Raw genomic sequence first — 22,438 nt, forward strand, 5'->3', positions numbered from 1 at the left:
CTAAAATTTTTTAAATCATCATTCTTAAAATTGTCAGCTATTTTAATAGGTTTTTCAAATTATCTTTAAAAATATAAGATTAGAGTTTTAAGATCCTATTGATTTTATGGAAGCTCTAGGTTATTCTTGTAATTCTAAACGTTGAAAAATGATAAGATATCACTTTGAAAAGCGAATGAAGAGCTTCTTCCGCAGTCCATTCTTTTTCTAGAAAGTTAAGTGAAATTGGTTGGCCTTTCCATTTGTTCATTTGTTTGACTTATCACTACTGATAGAAAAATATTTGAAAACTTTCAAAGAATTATCGTATAAAAATTCGATTTCCCAAACATACAAAAGACTACGCATTTTCCTTTACCCACAGCCTATTCAAAATTTTATTTTTCAGATTTTTGGGAAAAACTAGTTTTAAGCAAACTGAAGTTGAAGACCAAAGAACTTTATCGAATAGAAAAAAATACTTTTATCTTCTTTATTCTTTTTTTAGGTATTTAGCATAGTAATTACGTAGGCAACGTAAATTTATATATTCAGTTACTAATAATTTTGGATTGTAAATTAATCTACTATTTGATTGAAGATTTAATTATTTTGTTGAAAAATCGTTTTTGTTGTTGTTGGAAATTAGTTTTTATGCTAAGAATTTAACTTTATCTTTTTTTGCTGAAAATTTATCGTTTTTACTCGAAAATTCAATTATTACTTTTTTCGTTTAGAATTTTCTTTAAAAACTTCAGAAATACTACCTATTAGTTTAAAAATCTACTATTTGGTTGAAAATTTATTTATTTTTTTTTGAAAATTCAACTAGTCTTTTGAAGCGTCATATTTTTTGGTAGAAAATTCAATAAAATTGTTGAAAGGTGAACTACTTTGTTGAAAATTCATTTTATACGTATAAGATTGAACTATTTTGTTGAAAATTCGTTTTTTTCCGCTGAAAATTCATCTTCTTTGTTGAAAGGATAATTATTTTGTTAAAAAATCATTTTATTGGTTGATGATTTAACTCTTTTGTTAAAAATTCAATTTTTATTTTGCTTGAAAATAAATTCAACTATTCCATTTTTGTCTGACAATTGATGGGTTTTAGTTGAAGATTCAGTGACTACTTTTCAATTGAGAATTCATCTTTTTTGGTTGAAAATTCACCTTCTTGGGCTGAAAATTCAACTACTTAGTTAAAACACTTATCGAAAATTGATTTTACTAGTTGAAGATTGAACTCTTTGTTGAAAATTCGTCTTTTTCGGTTGAAAATTCATCTTTGTTGTTTGAAACTTCAATCTTTTTATTGACAAATTGTAGAATGAATCCATTTTGGTAAAAAATTCTACTTTTTGGTTGACAATTTAACTATTTTGTTAAAAAGTCATCCTTTTTAGTAGAAAATGTAAATGTTTTCTTGAACATTCGTTTTTTTATGGAAAATTAATCATATTGGATTGAAAATTCATCTTTTATGGTTGATTGTTAATTATTTTAGATTGAAAAGCCTACAGTCATATTTTTATTCTGAAATCCATCACTTTTGGTTAAAAAATTGTACTGTTTGTAGGAAAATGTATATGTTTTGTTGCAAAATTCGACTTTTTGTATAGAAAATCCATCCTTTTGGATTAAAAATTCATCTTTTGGGATAAAAATATACTTTTTTGGTTAAAAGATGAATTTTTTCAGGATGAAAGTTATTTATTTTCAATTAAAAAATCTGCTATTACATTTTTGGTCCAGAATTCATTGTTTTATTGATTAATAATGGTACTATTTGGTTGAAAATTGAGTTTTTTTGTCGAAACCTTAACCATTATCTTAACAGATCATCCTTTGATGAAGAAAATTTAACTGCTTGGTTAAAAATTCAACTTTTTTGTTGAGAATTTATCTATTTTGCTCGAAAATTCCATTATTTGGTTATAAATGTAACTGTTTGGTTTAAAATTTAACTAGACGGTTGGAAGTTAATCTTTTTGGGTTTTAAAGTCAAATGTTTTCTAAAAAATTCGACTTTTTGTCTAGAAAACTCAACTTTTTTGTTGATAATTCGTCTTTTTTTAGTAGAAAATTCCTCTATTTTATGTCAAATGCAATTTATTTCTTATTTAAATGTCTTTGGAACATAATATTTACATTAAAGTTATTTAAAAAATTTCATTTCCCTATTTTCTTGAAATATCACCCTATTTACCCTGTTTAGCGAAAATGTTGTGCTCTGAAGTCTGTAATCACTTTTATAACAATTTGCTTTATATATTATACCTTGGAGTTCTAAAATATTTTTTTGTCTTCAAACTTTTATATATAATTAAGCAATTACTATTGAATAAAAAAATAAAATAATTTTAAAATCCAATTTGAGTAGCCAGCCTAAATTATCTTTAGTTTTTTTTTAGATTTACCCACTTTTTATTGTACTTTAGATTATAACCTCTGATATCAGCGCACAGTTTAGAAATTAGATTCCTGTTCAATAATTATTATATTTTTTAATCAATTTTAAGATAAATTAGACATTATTTATATTTTTTTTCACAGAATTCATTAGATGACATATAATAGAAATAGACCCTTTAAAATAAATAGTTTTATTTAGGTGCCAGAAGTTTCAATTTTTGCTTTTCTTACTTCCTTTAGGAGGATGCAATTTGATGGTGGAGTTGTCGGCAAAGCTTTGAAAGGGCCAATATGCACCTACGAATTTTCTGGAGGGGTTTCGAGTGACCATTCGAAAGTAGTGGGCGTTGTCGCAGCCACGGTGGCCCACGAAATTGGCCACAATTTCGGCATGGAACACGATACGCCCGAATGCGAATGCCCCGAGGACAGGTAAAATGCAACTTTACATTCCACATTTTATTTCTTTTTCGAAAACTAAAATCCTCCCAGACATTCAATTTTAAATTTTTTCTATTGGAACGCCTTTGAATTCGAAGTAGAAAGGAAGACAGAATTAAAAAGTCATTCACACCAAAATAATTATAGCAGGGATCACAGTGGTTTAGCAGTTTAATTTTGGGGCAAATAGCAAATTTCCAAACATTTTTAAAGTATTAAATACAATTTTTTATAAATAAATTTACAGTAAACTGCAATTTTAATTATAATGGGCAGAAATATGACACTTCAGGAAGTTCAATAACATTTTTAAAAATATTTTTTTCAGCTCTGCAAATAACATAATTTTGTTGCAAAAGTCACCTTTTCTTCGAGATTTCCTCACACATAGGGTTTCTCTTTTCAGAATATCTTATCTTAGATAAAAAATATCTTTGGGATTTACAATTAAACTGTACCGTGATTAAGCAAAAAGTAACAAATATGAAATAAAAATTAATAAATGTATCTTTCAGGCCCATTTTGTTCTATTTGAAAGATTAATATCAGATTTTTTTAATTGGGGGGGGGGGGTCAGAGTATAATTTCTCTATTTTATTATTATTTTGGTTAATAATTATACCTTGTAGTTAAAATGTTATTATTTGGTTAAAAAGTCCTTCTTTTCCGTTGAAAATTCGCCTTTTTGGGTTGATAATTTTAAATTTTGAATAAATTTTTTCCTTATTATTTGAAAAATCTTTCTCAATTCAAAATTCATCTGTTTTGTTGGAAATTTAACTATATTTTTTTAAAAGTACATTTTATTTAATTTGAACTTTTAAAGTGAAATGTTAACTATTCGATTTTAAATTGAAAATTTATCTTTTTTAGTTAAAACATCAACTAATTGGTTGAAAATTAGTCTTTATTGGTAGAAAAGTAAGCTTATAAGATGAAACTGCATCTTTTTTGTAAAAAATTAATTTCTTTGGTTCGAAATTTAACTACTCTATTTTTGGTGCAAAATTTATATTTTTTATTTAAGAATTCATTTATTTTGTTAAAATGTTGTCTTCTTGGGTAGAAAATGTATCTTTTTGGATGAGGATTTCACTATTTGTTGAAAAATTTATTTTTTCGTTTGAAAATCTAACATTTTAGATAAGATTTTTTTTTCTTTATTGATTAAAAATGTTTTTCCTGCTTGTCTTGATCTTGTTATGGGCTAAAAAATGTTACTATTTCATTTTATGCTGAAAATGTATTTTTTGTTTTGTTCAAAATTCAACTATTTTGTTAAAATTCATTTATTTTGTTGAAGATGTACATATTTTGGTAGAAATTTAATCTTTTTGATTAAAGTTTCATTTATTTGGTCGTCTATTAGTTTTGTTATTTAAAATTATTTTGTTTAAATAAAAACGTAACTATTTGATTTGTTTAAATATTTATTTTAAGTAAATTTAATCAACTATTTCGTAAAAAATTTATTTATTTTTTCATTAACTTAAAATTAAACTATTTTATTTTTTTGTTGAAATTTATCTTTTGTATTTGAAAATTCATCTATTCTGTTGAAAATTTGTCTTTTTTGGTAGAACGTTAACCTTTTTGGTTTACACAAATTCAATAGTTAAGTTGAAAATTCATGTATTCTGTTCAAAATTATTCTATTTTAGTAAAAAATTAATCGTTTTGGTTGAAATTTCATTTTTTTTGTTCATAAGTTTTTTATTTAAAGCTACATTTTTCAACTAAAAATTTAAATATTCCTTTTGTTGTTGACATTTTGTTGTGATTTTGTTTTTGGTTTACAAATTTCATTATTCCAGTTGAAGAGTCATAATTTTATTTAAAAAATAATTTATTTTGCAATTTTTTGCTCTGTTGTATTAAAGGATGTTTGGACTGAATTTCATGAATTAAAATGTTTGCGTTTTGCGTAAAATATGAATATCAGGGTTGTTACAAGCCCTGTGTAAAACCTGGAAGACGTCTCTATTTCAAAGTCTTAATAATTTAGTATTTTATAGCGAATTCTTTATTTGAAAATTGGAAAATAAAACTTAAGAAAAAGACAAATATCAGACAAACTGTAAGAATTAAATGAAAAAAATGGAAGCTTCAATAGGAAAAGCAAAAAGAACTGGGAGATTTTGAAGAAGAAATTCGTTAACTAATTAAATTTGGATAAATTTGGATAAAGACAATTTTATTATATCTTGCGATCTAAAAAATGTATTTTAACTTTGTTAAAAAGTTCAGAGTTTTTTCAGATTACTGTTATTTTGAAATGTAATCTTAATCTTTGCATAAATAGTTCTACTATAATTGTTTTTAAAGTAATAACAAAAAAAAGATAATATGGTTATGATTACAGAATACTTTTTTTCAATTTGATAAAAATATGATTGAAAATTCTTTTGCATTCAATAAAACTTATTGATGAACTATTATCATTGCATTGTAATTTGTTACAATTCAATTTAATTGTCTGAATTAAAAAAAAAATATAGACCTGGAATTTTTTCAAAATTATACCTGGAAAACCTGGAAAAGTCATGGAATTTTGTAATCAGACTCTAGCAGCAACCCTGAATGCGTTACTTTTAGTTGACCGAGAAAATTGAGAAACTTGACCGGAAAAAACCCGGGAATTTGAAATCGTCACATTCATCGTTAACCAATTATGCCACCGAGGCTGTGGCAAATCATTTGTGTTTCCTATATTAAATGATGACGCTCGTCTGCATTTCTTTATATTGGAAAACTTTTTTTTAATGTATACTTCAGTCTGAAGAAATTTCCCCGATGCAGAATAATTTAAATTTAAGCAATGATAAATTAACCCTTGAAGGGCATACTGGGTATGTAACACCCAGCAACTTATTTGCGCTTTAACAAAACGTAGCAAATTCAAGAAAATGGAACATATGGCGCCAGATTAACAAATTACATGAAAACCTATTTTTCTATGTCATTTTCAGATAATTTGGATTTTTATCATTTTTATACGCAGTTTAAAATCAATAAAATGTAATCACGCAAAATACGGTGTTTCATTTTTCATTGAATTGAAGCTTTTCTTTTTTAGAATAAATACCTTCTTTGGAATGAACAATATAAGACTAATTTTATTTTTGAAGCGCCGTATCTCGAAAGTATTCAAGTTAAATGTATAGTAAAAATATCAAAAACTTAATAAGTTATGAATTTTAGAGTAAAAGAAGTCATTTAAAAAATTTTTTGTTCCAAAAAGTATTTTTTTAACTACTTTAAATTTCAAAAAACTGTTATGAAACCTTTTTCTTCTTAAACTAGATAGATTAAAAATCATTTATTTATTTTCTTGTAAAAAACGATCCAATACCGTCGGCACAGCACACGTTTGAATACCCTTGGGTACTTAACACCCAGTATGCTCTTTATGTAATTTTACGAAAGCGTGCCCTGTAAGGGTTAAAGAGACGCAGACAAGAAATATTCTGTCACGTCTTCAATGGTGTAATTGGTCAACGATCTAATCATGTACGGTTATGTTCTCGGTTCAAATCCGGGCTGAGGCAATTAATTAATACCCTGATCAAGAAAATAGCCTATCACTGATTAAAATGTCTAATTTAATAAAATTTTAGATGCATCATGGCTTCTTCGAGTGGAGCTGCAGGTCCCGTTCACTGGTCATCCTGTTCCCTAGAATATCTCGCTTTGGCTTTCGAACACGGAATGGACTACTGTCTCAGAAACAAGCCCAAAAAGCTTTTCGACAGTCCCATGTGCGGCAACAGTTTTGTCGAACCTGGCGAACAATGCGACTGCGGTCTCAAAGAAAATTGTGACAATCCATGCTGCAATGCCTCAACTTGTATGCTTCACGCCAACGCAAGTTGCGCCACCGGGCAATGCTGCGACCTCAAAACCTGCCGACCAAAATCGGCTGGTTCTCAGTGTCGCTCCTCAGAACACGAATGTGATTTGCCTGAATTCTGCTCCGGCCAGAGCGAATATTGTCCGAAGGACGTTTACAAAATTGACGGAGAATCTTGCAACATGGGAAAAGCGTTCTGCTACCAGGGTTCCTGTCGAACCCATAACGATCAGTGCAAATTGCTATGGGGTCCCACAGGTACTACTTCCGATCCACAATGCTACACGATGAACAATAAGGGCAACAAGAACGGAAATTGCGGATATAATCGAGTCGACTTGGCTTTCGTCAAGTGCTACAATCAGTAGGTTTCATTATTTGTATTATTATGTTTTTTTAACTTTCAGAAATAACTGTGACGTAGCGTTTTAATCAGTCAGACAGAAAATTGAGCCTTGGTGGGCCAATTGATTTTCTATCACATGCTACCACCAACATTCTGGCAAACTGACTTGTGTTGAAAAAGGTTATATCAGATTCTATTAACGTAAACAAGTTTTTATTCTTATATTCCGGACTTAAAGTACACGAATAATAATTTTATGAAGAATTCCTATCATATGTTAAATGGTACAATTTTAAGATGGTATGATAATATTATACTATTTAAAAATTGTGCATAATTCATAAATAATAAATGCAGGTATGCAATTCATATTGCCAAAGATTTTACAAAGATTTCACAAAGATTTTAATATGTTACCAAATATTTCCAAAGATTTTAAAGATTTCGGTATATTAAAAAGATTTCACAAAGATTTTAATAATTTTCCGATGATTTCACAAAGGTCTTACTTATTTCACAAAGATTTCCGACAGATTTCAAAGATTGCACAAAGATTTACATAATTTTCCAAAGAATTCAAATATTTTGCAAAGATTTCAAATATTCAGCACAGATTCTGGATAGATTTATAAGATTTCACAAGGACTTGATGCTTTTTCAAAGATTTCACAAATTTCTCAAATATTACCAAATATTTAAAAAATATTTGTAATATTTCGCAAAAATTTTAGAAGGATTTCACAAATATTTGAACGATTTCTAAAAGATTTTAAATATTTTGAAATGATTTCAGTTAAATTTACTAGATTTCACAAATAATTCAATTGTTTCACAAAGATTTCCGACAGATTTCAAAGTGTGCACAAAAATTTCAATTCTTCCCTAAATATTTCACAAAGATTTCAAATTTTTTTTAAATATTTCGGAAAAATTTATATAGATTTCAGTAAGATTTTACAAAGAATTTATTGATTTCCCAAAGATTTCGGATCGATTAAAAAGATTTGAGAAAGAGTTCAATGATGTCCCAAAGAATTCAAGAATCTCATAAAATTTTACCAAATATTTCAAATAATTGGCAAAGATCTCGGAAAGATTTCACAAAGATTTCAATGATTTCACAGAAATTTACAATATTTCGTAAAACTTTCGAATAGATTAAAAATATTTCATAAAATTTAAAAATATAATTCAAAGAGGGCAGAAAGATTTTAATAATTTCCCAAATATTTCACAAAGGCCTTACTTATTTCACAAAGATTTCCGATAGATTTCAAAGATTACACAAGATTTACATAATTTTCCAAAGATTTCAAATATTCAGCACAGATCCTGGATAGATTTATAAGATTTCACAAGAATTTTATGATTTTTCAAAGATTTCATAAATTTTTCAAATATTGCCAAATATTAAAAAAATATTTGTAATATTTCGTAAAGACTTTAGAACGATTTCACAATGATTTGAACGATTTCCCAAATATTTGAATGATTTTCCAAAGATTTGAACCATTACCCACAGATTAAAAAATTTTACAAATATTTCGCAATTATTTAAGTTAAATTTAAAAGTTTTTACAAACACTTCAATTAATCCACATAGATTTCAATGATTTCTCTAAGATTTCCCAAAGATTTCAATGATTTTTCGAAGTTTGCACAAATTTCTCAAATATTACCAAATATTTTTTAAAATCTTTGTAATATTTCGCAAACATTTTAGAAGGATTTCACAAATATTGTAACGATTTCTAAAAGATTTGGAATATTTCTAAAAGATTTCAAATATTTCGAAATGATTTCAGATAAATTAAAAATATTTCACAAATACTTCAATTTGTTCACAAAGATTTCAAAGAGTGCATAAAGATTTCAATGATTCCCTAAATATTTCACAAAGATTTGAATTTTTTTTTTTATATTTCGGAAAGATTTCCAAAGATTTCAGAAAGGTTTAACAAAGAATTGATTGATTTCCCAAACATTTCGGATCCATTAAAAGGATTTCACAAAGAGTTCAGTGATGTACCAAAGATTTCAAAGATTTCGGATAGATTGAAAAGATTTGAAAAAGACTTGAATGATTTCCCCAAGAATTTCAATAATTTCAGGTACCAACTATTTCAAATATTTTGCAGATTTTCCAAGATAGCAGAAAGATTTCAAAAAGATGTCAACGATTTCACAAAGATTTCAAATGATTCGTGAAGATTTCAGATAGATTAAAAATATTTCATAAAAACTTCAAATAGATTTTAAGGAGTGCAAAACGATGTAAATGATTTCACAAAGATTTCAAAAATATTACCAGTTATTTCAAAAATATTTCAATTATTTCCCGTGAGATTTCTATATATTTCAGATAGATTTTACAAAGATTTAAATTATTTCACAAAGATTTCTAAGGATTTCCAAAGATTTCAGACAGATTTTAATTATTTCCCAAATATTAAAAATATTTCGACAAGATTTCCAAAGATTTCAGAAATATTTTAATTATTTCCCTAAGATTTCACAAAGATTTAAAATATTTCGAAAAGATTTCAGATAGATTCCAAAGAGTGTACAACAATTTCAATGGCTTCATAAAGATTTTAATGATTTCTGATAGATTTAAAAGATTTCACAAAAAAATTATCATATCAATAGTTTAACAAATATTACCAAATATTTCAAATATTTTTAAAAGATTTCCAAAGATATCAGAAAGATTTCACAAGCATTCAAATTTTTTTTTTTGAAAATTATAGATTTCGGATAGGTTCACAATATAATTCGGATAGGAGTTCACAAATATTTTTATGATTTCAAATGAATACAAAAGATTTCATAAAAATTTCATATAATTTTTCTAAAGTTTTCAAATTCTAATATTTTAAACGATTTCAAATTTCTTTAGAAGATTTCCAAAGATTTCACAAAAATTTCGAACATTTTTCAAAGATTTCAAAAGATTTCAAGAATTTTAATAATTTCAAATGAATACAAAAGACTTCACAAATATTTCAAAGATTTCATAAAAATTTCATGATGATTTCAAGTTCAAAATTTTAAAAAAGGATACACCCGATTTCAAAAGTTTAAAAAAATTGTTAATATTTTAAACGATTTCAAATTTGTTTAGAAGATTTGTTTACAAAGGTTTCAAAAAAAATATTCAGATATTTCAAAGATTTGCAACAATTTCAAATATTTTAATGATTTCAAATGAATACAAAAGATTTCGCAAACATTTCAAAGATTTTATCAAAATTTCACAAAGATGTTAAAATAATTTCAAATATTTCAAAAAGGGTACTACACTAGATTTATAGGATTTCAAAACATTTCAAAGATTTTAAATCATTTAAAATTTTTTATAACATTTCAAGAGATTTCAGAAATATTTCCAATATTTCAATGATTTCAATCGAATACAAAAGATTTCACAAATATTTCGAAGAATCCATAAGAATTTAAAACTTTTTTTCTTATTTTTGTTTAGAAAACTTCAAAATACTTCACAAAAGTTTCAAATATTCCAATGATTGCAAATAAATACAACAGATGTAGGAAGGATTTCACAAGTATTTTAAAGAATTTATAAGGATTTAAACCGATTTCAAGAAACGTGAAGAATTCCTGAAAATAAAATCAAGAATCTAACGGCCAAATTTTTACAACCACCATAAAATGTTTCCATTGCAATCTGAAAAAAAGGAAACGTTTTCCTCTTATCCTTTCCTGTTAAAAAAAAGTAAAGAAAAAAATTTTCGTTTTTATTTAGAGAAAAATAAAAAGGAGAAAGGAAAATGAGAAGACCAAAGCCCCTTCATTCACTTTTTTGTTTTTTTCGACCTCTTTATTATAAATAAATAACTAATAAATAAATAAAAAATATTAGATTCTTAGTTCTTCTTCTTCGTTAGATTAACTTGATTATTGGACGTTAAAAGGGTTTTAAATTTGATTTTAATCTAATTTAATTATCTGAAATCTTAGATTGCAAGAATGACATTTTTTAAAGATATCAAAGATTTCAAAATATTTCAATATTTTTAAACAACTTCAAAATGTTTCAAGAAATTTGAGAAAATTTCAAAAGATTTCAAACGAATACTAAAGTTTTCACAAACGAAGATTAAAGAAATGTTTCATAAAGATTTAAAAGATGTCAACAAATTTCACAATGACTTCATAGAATTTAAGGATTGCAAAGGTTTTCAAAATTTATGAAATTTAAATTAGACCAAAATCCAAATTAAAAATCCCATTTAACGTCCAACTCTTTTTTCCTTTCTTTCGTCTTTTTTATTTTTATGACCATCAAATTACAATAAAATAAAAATAAAAAACATAAATAAATTTGCATTATATTGTTATTAGGGTAATGCAAATTTATTTATTTATGTTTTTTATTTTTATTTTATTATAATTTGATGGTCATAAAAATAAAAAAGACGAAAGAAAGGAAAAAAGAGAAGGAAGGGGATGTGGTTGGCTGCCTTCTCATTTTTCTTTCCTCTTTTTTATTTTTTTCCGAAAATTTTTATTTTATTTTTTTTTCAAATTACAATAGGGTTTTTTTGGTTTTTGTTTATTCGTTGTGGTCCAAATTTGGTCGTTGGATTCTTGTTTTGTTCAACAGGATTTTGCAAAGATTTTACACAATTTTTAAAGATTTAAAAATATATCACAGAAATTTCAAGATTTCAAATACTTCAAAACATTTCAAGGAATTGACAAAGATTTCAAAAGATAAAAAAATTTCACATAGATTAAAAATAATTGTTTAGGGATTTTAAATATTTTACAAAGATTAAAAAATATTCCCAAAGATTTCAAAAAGACGACTCATGTTTGCAAAAAATAAAAAATTTATTTATAATTCTGTTTTCTTGAGAAATTGTTGGCCAATAAAAAAATGAAATGTTTCGTCTTTGACCTGTATAAAAAACGATTATTTGATTATTTAATGTAAAAAAAGGAGACCTGGAAAAATTTGACCTCTTCACCTGGAAACCCTGAAAAAGACCTTGAATTTTGTTCCTAGGAATATAAGAATAAAAACTTGGTTACGTTAATATAACCTGATATAATATTCTTTAACACGAATCAGTTTGACAGAATGTTGGTGGCAAGTGGTGGCGTGAAGCAATAGAAATAAAATTTCGATTTCTTACGATTTAATTTTTACAGGGACATTCTTTGCGGAATGCTTCATTGTAAGCACTTAAACGAGAGACTCGAGTTTGGAATGGAATCGGTTGCTATTCTCAGTCATTCGTTTATAAACGCCGAGGGGAACATCATCCCTTGTCGATCCGCAATTGTTGATTTGGGGTTGAACGAAGTCGATCCCGGTCTCGCACCAGATGGTGCTAAATGTGCACCTGGCAAGGTAAGTTTTCAAATAATCAACAAATATAGAAATGCTGGCTACTGACCAGGAAATATCTGGACATTTTGTTGAAACCAGACAATTTTTCAGATTTTTTTTTTACTCTTACAATAAATATCGTTGTCGCCAGCCCATGTGTTGAAAACGGCCATGTTGAGCAGTTACAAACTCTTAATAATTTATCAAGAAAATGGTTTATTTATATAATTATGGTAAAAATGACACAGTGGATTTTTCTAATAGTGTTTTTCTGTTTTTTTTTATCGATTCATTTTCATTTATTATCGCTCCGGTATGAAAATCAGGTTATAAAAGTGAACTCAGAGAACATGCAAAGACCCCGAATAAAAGAGTTAGAAGCTTTTTAATAATTATGAAAGATCTGAGGAGAAATGGTTTCGGTTTTATTTTCAAAGATTAATTTTAAGTTTTTAAGATTTTAAAATGTGGGTTTAAAAAATATAGAAAATTTGAGACCATTTTTTTGTTAATTTGCAAAATTTACAAATTTGTTAGGTAAACTAAATTTCGTCAGGATGTGAAAAAAAGTTCTTTAAATTCATGGGAAATTTTTAAATGATTGTTTTGTAAGGAATTTCAAGAGGAAATCGGAAAAAAATCACAAAACATTTTGAAATATTTCCTAAACATTTTTTAAAAGTGTGAAAGTTTTCAAAGCAAAATTTTGCATTTGTGCCATATTGCATAATTTTAGAAAAAAATAAGTAAGTTTAAGAGATATTCAAAAGTTTTAAAACGATTGAAAAATAATTAAAACTCGAAAAGATTTTTTAAGAATTTCGTAGTTTCACGGAAATGAAAAACATTTTTTCATGTTCATAAGAAAAATTAAACTAATTTTTTATTTTGAAAAATGAACTTTAAGAGAAAATTGGATTTTAAAGCAAAATATTTCAATTTGGTAAGATTGGAAAATATACCAATTTTCTTAAAATTTCTGGGGACATTCAGAAGATTGTAAAGTAATCTTTTTAAATTTGGAATTGTATTTAATTTAATATTCAAATATTTCTTGATTCCTTCCCAACTTCTAAAAGTTCTAAACATCTTTTAAAAGGACTCGAATTTTTCATAATATTCTTAAAATCCAATTTTATAAAAAAATGTCTTTAAAATCTTCTAGATTCTTTTTTGACAAGCCTGAAATATTTAAAAGTCTGGTAAATTTTTCAAGAATCTTATGGAAATTATATTGACATAAATTTAAAAGCAAGGTGATAATACTTATTTTCTTCTTCTCAATTCTCAGAATTCAATTTCAACATGGATTAATTATAGCTTGTCGAAAAATAATTTTCGATTAATTTAACTGTTGTCAAAGATAAAAAATATTCGTTAATTTTCTTTCTTTAAAAGTTACATACAAATGTTAAAATATTTTAGGTTCCTTACAGAGTCTAATTGAATAAAAAAATATCACATTTAAGACTTCTTTATTTAATGGTAATAGAAAACCATATTTTAGGATTTGTCATCTTCCTTGTTTGTCATCTATAGATATAATAATAGATACAAAAATTAACATCTAAATGATAAATATAATAATATTTTCAAATTAAAAAATCAACTGTTTTGGAGAAAAATCTTCCTTTTTTAATTGAATTCAACTGTTTTTGATTAAAATTTTACCCTGTGAAGTTTCTTCTCTTTGGTTGAAATTTGTTTATTTTATTTTTGGTTACAAACCAATCTTTTTATTTGAAAAATTACATGATTTTTTAAAAACTTGTCCTTTTTGGTTGTATTCAAACGGCTTTTAATTTACAATATTTTTGGTTGAAATATCAACTATTACATTTTATGTTGTTCAAAATTCACCTCTTTTAGTTTAAAAATTAACCATGAAAATTCCTATATTTTATCAAAAATTCTTCTCTTGTTTTAACATTATTCTTGATACTTAATAAATCATATTTTTGATTGAAAAATCATGTTTCGGTTGAAAATTTAAATAATTTTAAGACAATTTGTATTTCTTTTCTTGAAAATTGATCTTTTTAGTTGAAAATTCAACTATGTGTTTGAAAATTGACTTTTTTTTAGAAAATCATTCTTCTAATTTGAAAATTTATTGTTTTGTTTTTGTTGTTAAAAATTTAACTACTTTGTTAAATATTTAACTGATTTGTTAAACATATATTTTTTTAGCTAAAAGTTCTTTTTTTTTCTTGAAAACTTGACTTTTTGGCAGAAAATTAATCTTCTTCTTTGAAAGTCATCTTTTTGGTTGAAAATTTAGCTGTATCGTTCAAACCTTCTTTTTATTGGATCAAAATTATAGTATTTACTGAAAAGTGAACTTTTTTATTTTTGGCTACAAACTTTTTTTTGAAAATTGAATTGAAATTGATTTTAAACAAAAAAGACAAATTTTAAATGAATAACTTCATTTATAAGTTCAAAAATTAATTTTAAAAAATCGATAAAATAATTAAATTTTATTATTTTATCGATTTTTTAAAATTAATTTTTGAACTTATAAATGAAGTTATTCATTTAAAATTTGTCTTTATGTTTAAATTCAATTTCTTCTTATTTATTTTAAAAATAATTTTTAGTTGGAATATCAACTATTCAATTATTCGTTAAAAATTCTTCTTTTTGGGTTCAAGGTCATAGTAATTTGTAAAAAAATATTTTTATTTTATTAAAGATTCATTACTTTCTTATCCGAAGATTTGACTATTCCATTTTTGATTGAAAATGGTTTTTTTAAGTTGAAAATTCACTTATTTCGTTGCAAATTGTGTATATTGTTGAAAATTCAGTTTTTTTATCTGAAAATTTCACTATTTCATTTTTGGTATAAAATTTATATTTTTTCGTTTAAAGTTAATTCTTTTTGATTCCAAAGTTATTCTATTCGTATTTTTGGCTAGAAAAGTGGCCCTTTGAATTGAAAATTCAGCTTTTGGTAGAAAAAACCTATATTTTTGTATAAATTTTATCTTCTATGGTTACAATTTTATTCTTTTCACTTGAAAATTCTACTATTATATTTTTGAAACAAAATTAATCTCTTTTGGTTGCAAATTGTATTATTTTGTTTAAAATTCGACTATTTTGTCAAAACGTTATCTTTTTTTATTGAAAGTTCAACCGTTTTGTTGAAAATTCGTCTTTTCGGCTAAAAAATTCAAATAATTACAGATATTCAACTTTTTTGTCGAAAATTCGTCTTTTTTTCTTGAAACATCAATTTTGTGGTTGTAAATCTAACTATTTGTTGTCATTGATATGGTTGAGAGTTAGTTTTTTTAAATTAAAAAGTCTACTATTATATTTTTAGTCTCGAATTAATTTCTTTTTGTTAAAAATTCTACTAATTGGTTGCAAATCGATTATTTTGGTTGAAAATTAATTTTTGTTTGTTGAAAGTTAATTCTTTTCTTTTAAATTCCACTATTATATTTTTGGTTGAGAATTCATCTCTTTTGGTTTATAATTCTACTACTTGGTTTAAAATGTAACTATTTTTTTGAAAATTGAACTTTTTTTTAAAAAGTCATCTTTTTTTTATCGAAAACTTTTCTTCTATGGTTCGAAGTTAATTATTTTTAATTAAAAAGTCTACTATTGTAGGTTAAGTATATAATTAATTTGTTTTAGTTAATAATTCTACTATTTGGATGAAAATTTAATTATTTTCTTGAAAATTGAACTATTTTTTTAAAAAGTCATCTTTTTTTATTGAAAACTCATCTTTTATGGTTGGAAGTTAATTCTTTTTAATCAAAACGTATAATATTATAGGTTCAGTCTAGAATTAATTGGTTTTTGTTAAACATTTCACGAATTTGTTGAAATTTGATTTATTTTGTTGAAAATTCTCCAATTTTTTAAAGTTAATTTTTTGTTGTTGTAAATTCTACTATTATATTTTTGAGCAAGAAGTCATATCTTTTAGTAAAAAATTCTGCTCTTTTGTTGAAAATGCAATATATTTCTACTCGAAATCTTAGGAAATTGGCACCTATATTAATGTTATTTAAAAGAATTTATTTCCCTATTATTGTCCTATTTTCTTGACACATTATCATATTTCATCCGTTTGAGAGAATTTTCGGGCTATGAAGTATAAAATCACTTTAACAAAAATTACCATGATATATTTCTTTAACCCTCTCAGCCTAGACTTAAATATCTCTGGTTCAAATTAACGTATTGGGATTTCTTATTTTTTTAACTATAGCTAAAAGTATCATAAAAATGAATATTATAAAATTATTAAGATTAATTCAACAAATTACTATAAATATTTTCACAACACTGAACCAACTATATACCGAGCCGAAAATATCGACCGGGTATAATACACCCAGTCTTGGCTAAGAGGGTTAAAGAAAATTAGTATTGCCTTGAATTCTATTTTGAAGTTCGAGCAGCCACCCTGATTAAATATTTGAATACCGAAAAATGTATCCACCAATGAAATAAATTTCCAGATGTGTGTGAACCAAAAATGCATGCCAGTAGCAGATCTGAGAGCGAAAATTTCGGGCGGAAAGGCTTGTCCAAACAACTGCGGTGGAAACGGAGTTTGCAACAGTTTGGGCCACTGTCACTGCAATCGTGGTTGGGAGCCTCCTGACTGTACAGAACCCGGATATGGTGGATCTATAGACAGTGGGCATGCCGATGACCCGAACGGTAAGATACAAAAAATCCGGCAATTTTCACATCCCATAATTTCCCCTATATTCAGTTTAGGTCCCTAAAGTACCCTATTTTCAAGATTTATTTGGTCCCTATGGTACTTAATTTGCAGTCCATAATGGAATTTTACAAAAATCAGTATTAGTCACTTTTTTCTCAAGTCACTTTTTGGTCACTTTAAAAAAAATTCGAAGTTCACAATAGCCACTTTTTCACTATTTAATTCAGGTCTATACGTATTTCTGAATTGTTGTAAATTCTATTTAAATATTTCCGGGCATTTTGAAAGATTCCGAGACATTTTCAATAGATTTCAATAATTTGAATGAATTTGTAAGATTTTAGGGTATTTTTAAAACTTTGACAATCCAAGGCATTTTCAAGAGATTTTAATTTAAAATATTGAAGCGAATTCTAAAAGATAACAAGGTATTTTTTATTAATTTACTTCATTGGAAGGGATTTCAAAACGTTTGAAATATTTTAAGGTAAAAAGTTTTCTATAATTTCGGAAGATAAGGCTATTTTAAAGGATTTCACAAAATTTTATCAGATTTCTGAGGTTTTTATTGATTTTAAGGGATTTTAAAGCTCTTCATGTATTTTAATACATTTCCTGGGATTTCTGAAGATACAATAGAATTTAACGGGATTTGATATTATTTTAGTGGATTTCAAAAAATATATATTTTTTTACATAATTGGTCTTTTAACAAATTTAAAGAAATTTCAACAAATTTCAAGGGTTTTGAAATATTTTAGGTTATTTAAAAAAATTACAAAGAAATTTTCATCTGATTTCACAAGAAGTAAGGGGTTTCGTAGGATTTCAAAGATTTGAAGAGATTTTCAAATGTTTTTGGCAATTTTATTTGGAATTCGCCCTGAATTCTTATTAATTTATCTTGAATTATTTTTAATTCTTTTAAATTCTTCTAAATTCACTCAATTTTACTCAATTCAATTCACTTTTTAAAATTAATTTTCTGAACTAATTTCAAACTTACTGAATTCAAAGATTTTTTTCATATTTTTGAATTGTTTTCAATTCACTTTATTTTTTTTTAAATTCAACTCAATTTTTTATGAATTTAAACGAATTCTTCTCATTCCCCTTAAATTCTTCTAAATACTCTCAAGTTTTACTGTAATAATTAGATTGTTTTTCAATTTTTCCAATTCTTTTGAATTGCTTTCTAAACATTAGTCACTTTTTTGGTTAGAAATTATTAGGGTTTTCAAAGATTTAAAGTGGTTTGACTTTTTTTAATTCATCCTGAATTCTTTTAAATGTTGTGGAATTCCCTTGAATTCTTTTAATTCACTTTAATTTTTCTGAATTTACTCAATTCAACTTAAGTCAATGGATATTTTTTGTTATTAAATATTATTTTCAATTCACTTGATTGCTTTTTAAATTCAGCTTAATTTTTTTATGAATTTCATCCAATTCTTCTCATTTCCTTTAAATTCTTCTAAATTCACTGAAATTTTACTGAAATAAATGTTTGATTTTTGTTCTTAAATTTTTCCAAATAATTAAAAATTGTTTATAGTCATTAGTCACTTTTTTGGCTAGAAATTAGTAGGGTTTCAAAGATTTTAAGTGTTTTAAATTAAAATTTTTCTTTAATTCACTCTAAATTCTTATCAATTCACGCTGAATGCTTTTGAAAACCCTTGAATTTTGTTAATTCACTTTTTTTTTTTTTATTTATTAAATTTTACTCAATTCAATGGATTTAAAAAGTTATTTATTTAATTCATCTTGGAGACTTGTAAACTCACCTTAAATTCATAGGAATTTCATCAAATTCTTTTGAATGTTTTTTTAATGTTGCTCAACTCATTTCAAACTTATTTAATTTAAAGAATTTTTTCATATTTTCGAGGGGTTTTCAAGTCACTTTATTTCTTAATAAATTCAGCTTAATTTTTTATGAATTTCATCGAATTCTCCTCATTTCTCTTTAATTCTTCTAAATTTACTCAATTCTACTTAATTCAATGGATTTCTTTTTAATTTTTTCATATTTTTACATTTATTTTCCTCTTGCTGAGTTGCTTTTTAAATTCAGCTGAATAATTTATGAATTTGATCGAATTCTTCTCATTTTCCTTAAATTCTTCTAAATTAACTCAAATTTTATTGAAACAAATGGAGTTTTTTAATTCTTCTAATTCTTTTTAATTATTTTATAGTCATTAGCCACTTTTTGATTTGCAAATTAGTAGGGTTTCCAAGATTTGAACTGATTTGAATTTTTCTTAATTCACCCTGAATTCTTATTAATTTACGCTGAATTTTTTTAAACTAATTGAAAATCCCTTACATTCTTTAATTCGCTTTAATTCTTCTAAATTTACTTAGTTCTACTAAATTCAATGGATTTCTTTTTAATTTTTCATATTTTTTATTTATTTTCAATTCACTTGATTGCTTTTTAAATTCAGCTTAATTTTTTTATGAATTTCATCGAATTCTTCTCATTTCCCGTAAATTCTTCTAAATTCACTCAAATTTTGCTAAAGTAAATGGACTTTTTGAATTTTGCTCAATTGATTTAAATTCTTTTGAACTGTTTTGTAGTCATTAGTCACTTGTTGGTAAGAAATTAGTAGGGTTTCAAAGATTTGAAGTGATTTGACATTTTTGTTTTAATTCGCCCTAAATTCTTCTTAATTTGCCTTGAATTATTTTAAATTTACTGGAATCCTCATGACTTTTTTTAATTCACTTAAATTGTTCTAAATTTAACTCAATTTAGTAGATTTTTAAAATTGTTTGCTTCATTTTTTTAAATTTTCGAATGATTTGAATTCACTTTATTTCTTTTTAATCTCAGCTTCATTTTTTATTATTTTCATTTAATTCTTCTCATTTTCTTTAAATTCTTCTAACTTCACTAAAATTTTACTGAAATAAATGGACTTTTTCGTATTTTTCTTTCAATTTTTGTAGGGCTTCAATTATTTTAAGTGATTTGAAATGTTTCTTTTAAAATTCACTCTGAATTCTTACTAATTTAACCTGAGTTCTTCTAAATTCTCTTGCATTTTTTTTAATTCACTTTAATTCTTCTAAATTCTACTCAATTCAATTAAGTTTTTTCAAATTTTTAAGCTGTTTTCAATCAATTTGGATGTTTTTAAAATTCACATTGAATTTTCATGAATTTCACAGAATTCTTCAAGCTTTTCTTTAAAATCCTCTAAATTCATTCCAATTTTGCGGAAATCAATCGGATTCTTTTGAATTTGTTTGTACCCTTTTGAGCGTTAAAAAATTACCCTATGTGCGTGACAGAAAGTACCCTTCGGACTCTGTATTTTATCACGTAGTGACTTTTAAAGGCCTGTTTTCAATTTCGCTTCAAAATTCTTAATTCTCATAATCCTCTCTACCTTTTTTTTGTGTTTTTATTTACAGCGAGAAACGATTTCGTGACAGCTCTCTACATCGTTTTCCTGGGCGTGCTGCCCACAATCGCTTTGATCAGTCTCGGCGTCTGGTACGCGAAAAACAGTCCAAACAAACAGTGGAAGAAGGGAGCGATCTCCAAGTACGTATTCAATGTCGACTGTTTGAAAGCGAAACGCAAGCCGAAAGTGGCGCCAAAATCGGTTGGCAAAAGTGAAAAGGGCTTTTTCGAGCGCATTCTCGTTGCCCTCACGCCGAGGAAAAATCCTCCCTGTAACGCGAATAAATTGTTCACTATCAGTGATCAACTATCAGGCAAGGACAAACTTGAAATCGTTAAAAGCAATCTCGTCTCGACGACAAATCCAGACGTGATTAATTGCAGTAACAATATTCAGTATAGAAATTCGTTGAATGATCCTAAAGTAGAGTTTAGACCGGCTGCTACAGCCCAGGTGGAAGTCAATTCAAAATTAAACTCCTCGGAAATGAAATCCAAGAGGATAAGTCCCCTTAAGATGGATTTAGGCTCCAAATTGGCGGATCACATCCAGCAATTTCAGAAAGGTCCTAACAGAAACTTTAAGGGGCTCAAAGTTCAGACTGAGCTTAAGTTTGAGCAATTGAACGAGAGTCCTTCCAGCACTTCTGGTATCACTCCAGATACTTCGGAAACTTTGTTAAGGAATAAATCCAATTTAACGGCCCCAACTCCCTTTTATAACAAGAAACCACCTCCTCCACCCAACTAGACATTTTCATCTCTGCGCAATTCAATCCAAAGTTTGGATTAATATATTTTTAGAAATTCCTAGTGTGAAAATCTCTATTTTATAAATAGGTGAACGTTTAAGGGAGAAAGTATTTTATTGGTATCAAAACACTTTATTATTTATGACTTATTGGAAATTTTTAAAATTTAGGGTCAAAGTTTTTTGGTAAACTTAATCAGGGTGTCTACTCTATCTGGAAAACCTGGAAAATCTGCAAATGTCTGATCGTTTCTTTTTCTTTTTTAATCGGGGAATTTTCTCGAGAGCGTGCTTTTTTTCTAATTGCAATATAAAATTGAATAGCAATGATTTATTTGCAAAAATAGCTTCATATTACATGTATTTAACTGTTGTCTTAAAAATGTTGTTTTTACTTTCTTTTTAAATAAATTTTCTAACTGAAAATTTTAATATTCTATTTTTTGTTTAAAATTGATCGGTTTTAGTTGAAAATTCAAGTATCTGCTTTGTATCTGTATTTTGTTGGAAATTCTTTTTTCTGTAAAAAATTAATCTTCTTTGGTTAAAAATTCATCTGTTTCTTTGAAAATTCACAGTGTATTTGACATTTTCTCTCTCTCTTGACTGGAAAATCTTTCTTAGTTGAAAAGTGGTATTTTTTGTGTTATTCAACTTTTTTTTATTAAAAATGAAAATATTTTCTTGTCCCAATATAAACTATAACATTTTTCGTACAAAATTATTTTTTCTTTGCTGAAAATTAATTTTTTGATTAAAAATTAAACTATTCCAGTTGAACCTTCAAACATTTTGTTGAACAATTATTGTTTGTGTAGCTCCAGTTGAATATCACATCATTTTAGTTAAAAACTAATTTCTTTGTTTAAACGTTAATTTTTGTAGTTAAAAATTTAACTATTCAGTTTTTGATTGAAAATTTTTCTTTTTCAGTTGTAAATACGACTTTTAGTAGAAATTTATTTTCTTGGTTGAAAATATATCTTTTTGGTTAGAAATGATAATTTTAGTTAAATATTCATATTTTCGGTTTAAAATATACTATTCCAGATCAAGATTCATAATTTTATTTCAAAATTGATCAGTTTGGTTGAAAATGAATTCTTTTATTGATAAATTAATTACTCCATTTTTGGTTAAAAATTAATCTTTTTAGTTTAAAATTCAAGCATTTGCT

At 25.9% G+C, this 22,438-nt stretch overlaps 1 protein-coding gene across 1 annotated transcript in view; it reads left to right on the forward strand.

The window, feature by feature from the left end:
* Positions 1–22,438, forward strand: part of LOC117174735 (disintegrin and metalloproteinase domain-containing protein 12) — a 170,000-nt gene that overhangs the window by 135,998 nt on the left and 11,564 nt on the right. Inside the window, exons 8-12 of the mRNA XM_033364067.1 lie at positions 2,635–2,826; positions 6,453–7,049; positions 12,210–12,411; positions 16,878–17,082; positions 20,519–20,651. Coding sequence (XP_033219958.1) covers positions 2,635–2,826; positions 6,453–7,049; positions 12,210–12,411; positions 16,878–17,082; positions 20,519–20,651 — 1,329 coding nt within the window. The remainder of the gene's footprint in view (positions 1–2,634; positions 2,827–6,452; positions 7,050–12,209; positions 12,412–16,877; positions 17,083–20,518; positions 20,652–22,438) is intronic.

This window comes from Belonocnema kinseyi, chromosome 6, assembly GCF_010883055.1.
Source record: "Belonocnema kinseyi isolate 2016_QV_RU_SX_M_011 chromosome 6, B_treatae_v1, whole genome shotgun sequence".
In the NCBI taxonomy this organism is placed as follows: Eukaryota; Metazoa; Arthropoda; class Insecta; order Hymenoptera; family Cynipidae; genus Belonocnema; species Belonocnema kinseyi.